The sequence below is a fragment of the Anolis sagrei genome, chromosome 6 (assembly GCF_037176765.1).
Source record: "Anolis sagrei isolate rAnoSag1 chromosome 6, rAnoSag1.mat, whole genome shotgun sequence".
NCBI lineage: Eukaryota > Metazoa > Chordata > Lepidosauria > Squamata > Dactyloidae > Anolis > Anolis sagrei.
In genome coordinates, this window is record NC_090026.1 from 56310934 (window position 1) to 56322860 (window position 11927).

General features: G+C 38.9%; 1 protein-coding gene across 1 annotated transcript in view; it reads left to right on the forward strand.

Moving 5' to 3' along the window:
* The window catches only part of CENPC (centromere protein C), a 35501-nt gene extending 25211 nt beyond the window's left edge, over window positions 1-10290 (forward strand). Inside the window, exons 12-18 of the mRNA XM_060783320.2 lie at window positions 404-508; window positions 1119-1205; window positions 2091-2174; window positions 3441-3595; window positions 4761-4851; window positions 7087-7159; window positions 9603-10290. Coding sequence (XP_060639303.2) covers window positions 404-508; window positions 1119-1205; window positions 2091-2174; window positions 3441-3595; window positions 4761-4851; window positions 7087-7159; window positions 9603-9618 — 611 coding nt within the window. The 3' untranslated portion in view covers window positions 9619-10290. The remainder of the gene's footprint in view (window positions 1-403; window positions 509-1118; window positions 1206-2090; window positions 2175-3440; window positions 3596-4760; window positions 4852-7086; window positions 7160-9602) is intronic.
* Window positions 10291-11927: the final 1637 nt, after the last annotated feature.

Genomic DNA, 11927 nt, shown 5'->3' on the forward strand with positions numbered 1-11927 from the left:
TGCAGCTGACAGATGGTAATTTTGTCAGTGCCAATTGTCTTTAAGTGCAGACAAAGGTTATTATTATTTTTATTATTATTATTGGAATAATTTTTACTCAGCTACAAAAGCCCTCAGAGTGGCTTACAAAATGTTTATTTGCCCTCAAACTTAAAATATTCATAAAATCAATAATTATTACATAAATATTACATAAGGCACAATGTTGCTGTATTTTTCTGGATGGCTCCCTCCCACTGAGCAGCCAGCAGAATTGCAGTTGCAGGGGGTGTTGAGGGCTCCGAAAAGCTGCTAGATGATATACAATGGAGCCGTGTCTTTTGTTGTTGTTGTTGTTGTTGTAATTTTGTTCTTCTGCTTCGGGTTTATTTTACTGAAATCCATTTTGTTTCTTATTCCTTAGTCTTGCCAACCAACACACCCAATGTTCGTCGGACTAAAAGATTGCGTATCAAACCATTGGAGTATTGGCGTGGAGAACGTGTGAAATATAAGACAAGGCCTTCAGGTGCAAACTTTTAGGCACATCACCTATTCAAATGCAGTGTAACTACATTTTGTCCCCATGTGTTTATTACCAGTAAGGTCGATGCAGTGAGAAAATGTATTTCTGCCATTGTATGGATCATTATATTGTTTATATTTCTCCTCCTTTTTTATATTTCTGAGGACTAGTTGCACTTATGCAATGGAAGCATGCAGCTGCTGGCTTAACTCAGTACTAGGAACCTGCTGGAGTAGCTAGCACTGCTAGTTACTCCAGCAGGTTCCTAGTATTGAGTTAAGCCAGTAGCCCCATGCTTCCATTGCTGCTTTGCAATACATTCCAGTAAGGGCACAGTGACACCATTTCCCCTGACTTTTTCTCTCTGTCAGTTTGTACATATGATTAGTTTGATTTTGTAACTGTGAAGAGACAAGAGGCACCTAGAGGCGTACAGTATATCCTACATGACATCTTAGAGAGATAACATTTGTCATCAATGTATAAGCTGCTAAGAACAGATATGTTGCAGGTCGCATTGCTATTCCATTTGTTCCTTGTTCCCTTGAATCACACAATGTAATGGAAATTGTTATTATATAGCAATAATTCCTTAATTTTTCCTTTGTTTCAGGAGGCCTTGTCATTAATGGGATAATATCACCTGAACAAACAGAACTCAGAAAACCTAAAAAAAACACAAACCCTGTTGTGGAATTGGGTATGTCAGCACTACAGTATATATGTGTGTTTTAGGGCAAGTTGCAGGAATCAGAATACAATGTATTGTTGAAAGCTTTCATGGCTGGAATCACTGGGTTGTAAGTTTTTCAGGCTGTATGGCCATGTTCCAGAAGCATTCTCTCCTGACGTTTTGCCTGCATCTATGGTGGGCACCCTCAGAGGTTGTGAGGTCTGTTGGAAACTAGGAAACTGAGGTTTGTGTATCTGTGGAATATCCAGGGTGGGAGAATCAGAATACAGTTCATTGAGTGGGAAAGCTCAGTGTGGTACAACCAATTTGGAAGAAATTGATGTACAGATAGAATAACATGCAACTCTTCCCCCTTGCCCTAAAGGGTCCAGCATCTGGAGGGCCACATAAAATGACAAGCCAGACCAGATTTGGTCTGTGGGGCCTTGACTTTGACATGTGACTTAAGATGGATGGCAGGTGTGATATCTCTTGACTGTGGGGCTAGTTTGGAAGCACCCCAACGCAGTCAGTATTTTTCTTGAAATAGTGTTAGTCTTCTGCGGAGGGGAACGTGTTGTTCTGTACTTTGCAGCTTGCTTTCTGTCATGGCACTTGGTTAGTGTTTATGACGTCACCAAGCTACCTCCTACTCCAAAGAAACTATTCTAAACTATACATTTTTCCTAGTTTGACATTTGAGTTAGTAAAGTGGCTGCTCATCTGTCATGCAAACTGAGAAGTTGAGAGGAACCTTCAGCTCTTTTCATGAATGAAAAATCCACCATGACCACTCTTTAAATATGTGTCTATATCCTTAAACCACCTTTCAGGAGACTGGCATCTAGGCTTGCCTTGTTCTGGAGGGATATTAACCTCTGTATCAGTTCTGTTTCAATTTATATTTTACAGACAATATGCCAGAGAGCTTCTTACAAGGTCCTTCTCAGCCAGCTGTTGTATTTGATGCAGTGTCAAATCGAGAGATTCTTTTACGTAAGTAAGAGAAGTTTTGAGGTTTCTGTGCTAAATATGGGAAGTCTTTACTGTAGCATCATATCATTTAGGAAGTAGGGTGGTCTAGATTCTATCATACCTTTAATATTGCACCTTCTGAAAAGCTTTCATGCTTTCATTCTTCGATAATTTTTAATATTTAAATAATATATATTATTTAAGTTTTTGCATGTGATATTTTGAACTTATTTTCCTACAGAGGTTCTAAAACCTTTTAAGCCGCTGAGCCCTTTTTGAAGCAAAAGTTTCTGGTGGAGTCCCAAGAAAAGTTTATATATTATATATTGTGTTATCAGGCAAGGGAAAACATTGGGGCATAGGCCACATTCAGTTTTAAAATTTAACAGACAGGCTGGGCTAGTGCCAGATGGATGGAGAGTGTTTGTGTGAACCAACTGAAAAATAATTAACAAATTCTTATGCACACTGCACATATCTCATTTGTAGAAAACAATACAACATTTAAAATGAGGAACAGTTTTAAAATGAAGAACAGCATAAACTTAACAGTATTTTAGTGGAAGACCCCAGGGGGCATCTTGTCCCCTTCTGTCATTCAGTAATAGCATAATCAAAACACTTACAACAGATGGACATCCAACCTTTGTAGCAATGGTAGTAGTAGTAGTAGTAGTAGTAATAATAATAATAATAATAATAGGAGCAACTGCAGGGACCATCCATCCAACCCTCTTCTGCCATGCAGGGAAAGCACAATCAAGGCATTCCCTGAGTGGAAATAGGATTTTGGAAGCAAAGAAGGTGGTGGTGGTGGGGGGGGGGGGTTCCAGGTGGTGAGAAAAATAGTCATGGCAGCGAGGGAAGTGGGAGAAAGGGTAAGGGAGGCAGGAGAGAAAGGGGCAACCTTCAATCAACTCCAGACTTTAATTTCCCCGCATTTCTCAGGAAGAAGTGGGAAGCATGGCACCGCGGAGCCCCTCTATAATTTGCGGAGCCTCAAGGGAGCACAGTTTGAGAATCCCTGCCTTACTATATATCTTGTGGGCTGCTCTTGGAACTTCTTTTGCTGAAGGGATGTAAATTCCTTAAATAAAACACAGCCTTCAGAATTTTGTATAATTACCTTACTATCAAGTAAGCAGATTTTTTTTCGTGTCACGAGCGACTTGTGAAACTGCAAGTCGCTTCCGGTAATACTCACACATGACTTAAAATGTAATGACATAGAATTTTATCTGATCTCGTCTCTCTCATGAATAGTAATTTTTTTCTGGTTTATAACAGAATGTGTGAACAGTGGTACTTCACACTTGCATTTCATCGATAATGAAGCACTGTCCATATATAAATATCTGACTACACCTTCCTTTTCGGCTGGCAAAATGATATTAAAACCATTAAAAGAAAAAGGATATCAGTATTCTCACACAGATACATTGGTGAGTATGTGAGCTCTTGCATACAAGTTAATTCTAGCAGAAGGTAGAGAAGTCTACCATGGGAAATCTATCCAGTGTTCTCTCTAACCTGCTTCCCTGCTTCCAGTCAATAATATCTAGGGGAATAATCATTCTTATAATAACATTATAGTGCATCACAATTAGTGTGAATACTTTTTGTTCCTCTTAAGAATGTTTCTGCACAGATGTATAAAATCCACGCTATCTGATCTGAACTGGATTATATGGCAGTGTAGACCTAGATAATCCAGTTCAATGTAGACAATGTAGATTTTCTGCTTTGATAACATCTGGCAGTGTAGAAGGGGCCCGAAGAGTACCAGAGCTTTTACGCATAGGATGTAAGTTGTGTGATTGTCTTCTGTTACTGCAGTAGTCTTAACCAAACAGAAATCGTCTCTGTAGAGCAGAGTTTCTCAAACTGTGCTCCTACAGATGATTTGGACTTCAGCTCCCACAATTCCTAATAACTGGTAAGATGGTTGGGATTTCTAAGAACTGAAGTCCAAAACACCTGGAGGAGCATGGTTGGAGAAACACTGCTGTAGATTGTAGTCTTTGAATGGATGTGTAAAGTCTTCCTGTAATAGGATACTTGTATCATATTTAACCTCTAGCAAAGGAATTGAAGCCAGAATTAGATAATTTAGCACAGAGCTTTTCAAACTGTTTCTACATGTTTGACCTAAATGATGGAGCAGGCGGAGGATAACATGGTATATGTTACAATGGTTGTGATGGTGGAAGAAGGCTACAACAGATTGAGAAGCCATGGTCATTGTGCTAACCATGCCACTAGATGGGACCACACTCTGTGAAGACTGTGTGTTGATCAGCTGTGCACTTACCTCCACACATTAAAAAAACACTCACACAGGCGTCTTCCAAGAAAAATAAAAACAAACCAACAAAAGTCCCACGGCTGTCAGCAAGTGGTGACAGGGCAGGGCTGTGAAATCTGTAGGCCCTAGTCACGGACTGGCATATAGGTGGTGGATATGGACTCAGCTGTTCTACCTCAAAATCCGAGGCAGTTGAGTAGTTCAACAGCTGTATCCATGACTGAGCAGCCCTTTTTAGGATTTTACAGTCAGCGAATAAGTTTGTTCCTTTGAAATAATGTATTTTCCTTTCATTTCTGCAGGTCTTTCATATTACTAAAGGCAAACTTCTTTTGACTCTGTATGACCAGTATTACTATTTGACAGTTGGAGATTATTTCTTTGTCCCACCTGGTAAGCATATCAAAGTCTGTTACATGAGTATTTTTAAGAGCAGGAAGGAGTAAAAAGTAAAGAAAATAAGAATGAAAATGGGAGCTTTCATAGAAGGAGATATTTTGTTAATTTGTGTTTGGGCTTGATTTATGTATAGCTGCATAAGCAAGAATCATTTTGAAGTATATGTAGCTCAGTGCTTTCTTCTGCATTTGTATCTCAGACATGTGACATAACTCTGTAAATGCAGTTACACAAGTGGAAAAGTGGGCACCAGTATTTGATATGTTTCATTAAAAGGTTTTTTTTATCTTTACAATACATGCTGTCAACTCTTTGAAATGAAATGTAAATGTTATTTGTTTTGATATTCATTTTATTTAGTTAATATACTGATAAGATTGTCATGTAGTGCAACATAGCAATGGCAGAGTTAGATACTTTATGCATAGTAAACTGAGTTTAGTTAGCTGAAGCTAATTTGTAGCGTTGCTATTCTATGTTCCACTTTTAGGATAGATTTTTAAATCTTAAATTATAGCAAAAGTCAATGAAACATTGGCCCTAGATGTATTAGCTTGCGGTGTGTGTTATGCTGTTTAGTTTTTTATAAATCCTGAATTTATAAAACTACTAGCTTAGGTACCCAGCCCTAGTTAGGTATTTTGTAATGGTATTTATTAGAAATAGTCATGATTTGGATTTATGAATGGGCCTCTTGGCTCTCAGGATGTAGGTTAAACAGGGATTCTTGGATGTGGGTGGACTACAGCTCCCATGATCCTCCCTCAATCCCCCTTGAAATCTTGCCCAGTATTTTACGTTGGTCATGATGGGGGTGTCCACCACTTATGGTCCAGATCTATTGTCAGTGGGATTCACAGTGCTGTCTGGATGTGGATGGACTACAACTTCCATAATATTAGGTCAGTCTTCCCCAAATCCTGTCAGTATTTTAAGTAGGTTTGCTGTCAACCTTTGCAGCCCGAAAGACAGTTGCATCTGTCAAGTAGGAAATTTAGGTACTGCATATGCGGGGAGGCTAATTTAACTAATTTACAACGCTATAAAAATCTTCAGCAAGCATGCAAAGAATGAGAAAGTTCTTAATCAGTGTCACAAATGGACAGTGACGTGACAGCTCCCCTGGTGGCCAGAATACTCTCATCAAAAGCTGGAATGTTAATAGCCTCTGTGTGTCTGTCTATATATGTTGTGTGTCTATGGCATTGAATGTTTGCCATGTATATGTACATTGTAATCCACCCTGAGTCCCCTGCGGGCTGAGAAAGTCGAAATATAAATACTGTGAAATAAATAAATAAATAAGTTATGGTAGGGATGTGTGCCACGTTTGTTCCAGATCTATCGTTGGTGGCTTTCCTAGTGCTCTCTAGGTGTGGCTGTATTACAGCTCCCATTGTCCAGGGTCAAGGGCCCCAAAACCCCACCAGTATTTTCAGTTGGTCTAGATGGGTATGTGTGCCAAGTTTGGTCCAGATCCATCGTTGGTAGGACTCACAGTGGTCTCTAGATGCGGGAGCCATTTTGAAAAATATATACAAACATAGATAGATTTATACATATTTTGACTTTTACTATATACATAGATAGATAGATAAATTATAAATTAAGTCAAACGAAATTAATAAAACTATTATCAATTAAGTCCATACTTGCCCAAAGCAGAATAGATTTCCCAGCATCCTTTAACTCCAGATGCCATTCTGCAAAAGTAGCAAAGATGTCATCCAGTAAAAGAAATATAAGGTTCAGACTTGCAGTGAGCGCAGTTTCTCAATTTATGAAACAAGAATGTTCTGTCATACAAATTGCCTATGTTTTGTCGAAGGCTTTCATGGCCGGAATCACTGGGTTGTTGTAGGTTTTTTCGGGCTATATGGCCATAGTCTAGAGGCATTTTCTCCTGACGTTTCACCTGCATCTATGGCAAGCATCCTCAGAGGTAGTGAGGTCTGTTGGAAGTAGGAAAATGGGTTTATATATCTGTGGAATGACCAGGGTGGGACAAAGGACTTTTGTCTGCTGGAGCTAGGTGTGAATGTTTCAACTGACCACCTTGATTAGCATTTAATGGCTTGGAAGTGCCTGGGGGAATCTATTGTTTAGAGGTGATTTGATGTGCCTGATTGTTTACTCTCTGTTGTTTTGCTGCTGTAATTTTTGAGTTTTTTAATACTGGTATCCAGATTTTGTTTATTTTCATGGTTTCTTGCCTATGTTTGTTTTTAGAGAATGTTTACAACATACGCAATCTCTTGAATAAAGAATGTATCATCCTCTTCACACAACTGAAAGGAAAGAGGTAGGAATAAAATTGAGTTAGATTCTAATATGATTAAGTCTGGATCCAACTTACTCTGTATATGTGGATTCTTCCAGCTTTTCTGAACTCTGATTTGCGTAGTTGGGCCAATAATTGATTATCTCTCTTTACATAGAGCCAATTCTCCATATCCACAGATCCTGTATCCATGGATTCAACCATTAATGGGTGAAAATATCCCCCCCCCCCCCGAAAAATAGGTTTTTATTTTTCCATTTTGTATAAGAGACACTATTTTTTATGCCAGTGTATATAATGAGACTTGGGAATTAATGAGTTTGGGTATCCACAAGGGGATTGAGAGTTTCCTTGAAGCTGGAAGGGCCCACTTTATGTCTTTCCATTTCTTCTTTGTAATATATTCCTATAACCAGGTAAATGGGAAGCCACCTTCCTACTGCGGGAACTAAACTTTTTGGCATATGTAAAATTCTGACTCCATTACTTCTTTTGTTTTAAGAAAAAAAATCGGCGCAGATGGAGAATTCCTGTAATAAAGTATAAATCAGAGGTGAACAAAATGTGGTTCTGCAGATGATGTTAGACTGCAGCTCCCATTAGCCCTTTCCAGCACAATCAATTGCATTTGATGCTGGAGGCTGGGAAGCTATGTTTTGTCTACTCTGGTATAAATATTTCTAAGCTAGAAACCCATATTGAAGTGGTGCAAAGACTCACCTGCAGGTGGCATTATCACTCAAATAATTTGAATTTGTCATATAAAGAATAGTGAATTACATTGTCTATCAATATACACCCAATTGCTTTGAATAGCTGAAATGCAGTCGTAACAAAAAGAAATGAAAGAACACACATTGCCACTTCATTCATTGAAATGTCTTTTAATATAGTATGTTTGGAAACTGGGTGTTAATATGGATCAGTGGCCCGCTGAACTGGCTGAGGTGTTCAACGTGGTTGTATTGCCCATTTTATTTAAATTGAGTTGTGTTTTTTCTTATTTTCTGTACATGTTGTCTTATCTTAATTGATAATGTTATTTTCACAAATGTTGATGTATTTTATGTGTTTCATGGCATTATTTGCTGTTCTGTAAGCTTCCTGAGTACCTTTTGGGAGATGGTGACGGGATATAAACATAAGATACACCTGCAATTCTAAGAGGCACCCTATTTTTAAATATGTTTATATAAGAAAATAGAAAAGCATTGGCTCACTCATTTGACTGTCCCTTCTCATGCATGTCAACAATGAGAAAAACATACCCAGGAGGATCCTGCCTTTTTATTTATTTATTTATTTATTTATTATATTTATTTATTTACTTTATTTATATACCACTTTTCTCAGCGCTCGGGCAACTCAAAGCGGTGAACAACATCAATACAAAACATCACGAGACAAATATAGGGCAATTAAAAACAATTGTAACATAAATTATAAAAATCATTAGCGCCTCAACAGTAAAATCAGAATCCAGTCTCATTATCCATTATTCCGTATTCCTATGTTCAATTACACTGTTTAATCAAATGCGTGTTCGAACAGCCAGGTCTTCACTTTCCTCCGAAACGCCATCTGATATCTGCAGGCAGGGCGTTCCACAGCTGAGGGGCCACCACTGAGAAGGCCCTGTCTCTCGTCCCCACCAAGCCCGCCTGTGATGCAGGCGGGACAGAGAGCAGGGCCTCCCCAGATGATCTTAGTGTCCTAGTCGGTTCATAGGAGGAGATGCGTTCTGAGAGGTAAGTAGGGCCAGAACCGTTTAGGGCTTTATAGGCTAATGCCAGCACTTTGAATTGTGCCCGGTAGCAAACAGGCAGCCAGTGGAGCTGGCGCAACAGAGTAGTATTTTTATTGTTTCTTATGTGTGCTTGTATAACTTCCACTTAACTTTGTATAAGTGGAAAATACCAAAGAAAAGCTGAGCCCTTTTTGCTGGTGGCCACATTTAATAGAATAAACTAGCATCCATCTTCTGGACACCTTATATGCAACAGGCACCTAAAAGCTTTTCCTGTTTAAGCAGGCATTTTAAGCTTTTAACGTGATCAAGTGAATAAGTGGCAACCACTGCAGGGCTTGTTTGCATTATAAGAACTCCTTTTCCACTCACGCGACACACTCATTGCTAGGGAAACATTAAAAGGTGAAAGTCATATTTAGAATTTAGTATTTATGAATAATAATAACAATAATAACTTTATATATTTGTTGGTTGCAGTGATCCTGAAATTAGGGTACATATTACAATCGCTGACATCTTACAATTTAAGAAATGTGGTACTTTAGTTGATACCTGATGCAGATAATGTCATATAAAGAAATCAGTGTTTCATCTCCTTATACTCTTATTCTCCAGAAATTGATTTGAGGCAATAGCTGTACTAAAAACTAATTTTTGGAAAAAATGCTTAATTCTTTTTAAATAATATTTAAGAAGAACTATGTTTTGTTTCAGGTCAGAAAGCGAATGAAATTTACCTTCGTATCCCGTTTTCTTGGAAGATCACAGAGATCACCATGTGCTGTTAATTGCAAGGTTTCTCAGCAATTTTGTTTCCTTACCAGTTCTCCAGTTACATTTGCCGGGATCACAAAATGAACACAGTTGTGTTTGCAGAAGAATTGTATATTTTCCTGAAGGTTCAAATTGCAGGAGCTCTCTGATTTCTTGTAATAAAAGTATAGGTGACTCTAAATGACACAAACTTTTTAAAACAGTTTTATTTGAAAGGATTTGAATTGCCTTCAAATGGCATTAAACAGGATGAACAGGCAGGCTCTCGTTCTAACAGTGTCAGTGGCATAAGCCAAAGCTATTGCTTCTATTGCAGCTGTGGTGTTATTACACTGGACAAGTGGGAGAAAGCTGTTTTCTGCTTGGAAAGCAATTTGCTGCATGGCTTTCCTGCTGCAGCACTGCTGCAATGCTGGGACTGGAGACAGGCCTTCTCTAAACTAAGGCTCTCAAATGGACATTACGGCCAGAGTGAAGAAGTTGGATAACATCGGCACAGGGATATTTGTTGCTTTCTCCTGCGTTCTGTGGTTAATAGCTTTGTTCAAATATTAGATATTGTTCTGCTTAGTATTTGCAGATTTTTGTTTGTCAAATATATATGTTAATAAAATAGTAATTTTGCTTATCTGGTCTAATTTCCCCCCCCAAAGCATTGTACTTTTCAGAATTATAAATGTAGAGATCTATATTAATGTTCAGGAGATTTAACTTAGACAAATGAAAGCCAGTTTAAATACTGCAGGAAACAAAGGCTTGAATGATGTTCTGCCTTGGTTAGACCACACCTGGAATATTGTGTCCAATTCTGGGCACCACAATTATTTATTTATTTATTTACTGTGCTTATAGACCGCTGTTCTCAGCCCAGGGGCGACTCACAGCGGTGTACAACATGGAGATGATAGGTGCAAATTACAAGACATAATCTAACAACAACTAGTAATATCAAAAACATCGACATCAACAACATCAATTGAAGAGAGATATTGACAAGCTAGAATGTGAAGGCAACTAAAATGATTAAGGGTCTGGAGAAGGAGACGTATGAGGAGCGCCTTAAAGAGCTGGACACATTTAGCCTGAAGAAGAGAAGGCTGAGAGGAGACATGATAGCCATGTATAAATACGTGAGAGGAAGTCACAGGGAGGAGGGAGAGAACTTGTTTTCTGCTGCCCTGGAGACTAGGATGCGGAACAATGGCTTCAAACTACAAGAAAGGAGATTACATCTGGACATTAGGAAGAACTTCCTGACTGTGAGAGCCGTTCAGCAGTGGAACTCTCTGCCCTGGAGTGTGGTGGAGGCTCCTTCTTTAGAAGCTTTTAAACAGAGGCTGGATGGCCATCTGTCAGGGGTGATTTGAATGCAATATTCCTGCTTCTTGGCAGGGGGTTGGACTGGATGGCCCATGAGGTCTCTTCCTACTCTTTGATTCTATGATTCTATCTGTTGGGGGCACTTTGAATGCTTCTTGGCAGGGAGTTGGACTGGATGGCCCATGAGGTCTCTTCCAACTCTATGATTCTAAGATCCAGAGCAGATCCACTGAATTGCTTGTTGAACAGTGTGTCAACACATAGGTAAATCCAATGTAGTGGACCTACTCTGATTGGATTCAGACTATGCTAAATTTGTTGTGGCTGTCAGCTTCTTCCTAAATAGTTTCATCTGGTCTGAGTGGTCACTTTCAACTGCTATGTATCATGTCCTATATTGGGTTCGTAAGCCTGACAGTGGTGTTTCCCTTGTCAAGTACAGGCAGCAGAGGGGAGCCCTGTAGCTGCAAAAAAAAAAAAAAAACAAATCCTTGTGTAATAGTTACACAGACTCCCCTTCCCCCACCCCCCAAAAAGGGGGGAAATGTGACTAATATGCAATGAAATATGGTAAATGGAGCTGCCATTGTTGCTAATGTCCTGAAGTAAAGCAATACCATATATGCCCTTTTAATATTTATGACACTTCATTCTGCAAATATGGCACCAGAAGGAAAGAAATATCTAACATTTCCATTTGTCTAATATATATATAAATAACCAAGAGACATGCAGCACTTAGAAGGAAAATTCCATGTGAGGACACATACATTTATGAACCATAATATACTGTCAGAAGCATAAAGCCCTTAAACAAATAGGTACTATTTGATTGAGTCTGTTTTGCTTCTTACAGCCCACAAAGGTCTGTACCCTTTTACAAGAGTCTTTAAAGGTGCTGCAATGGTTAGTTTATTTTGCAGCAACCTTACATGGCAATTGGGG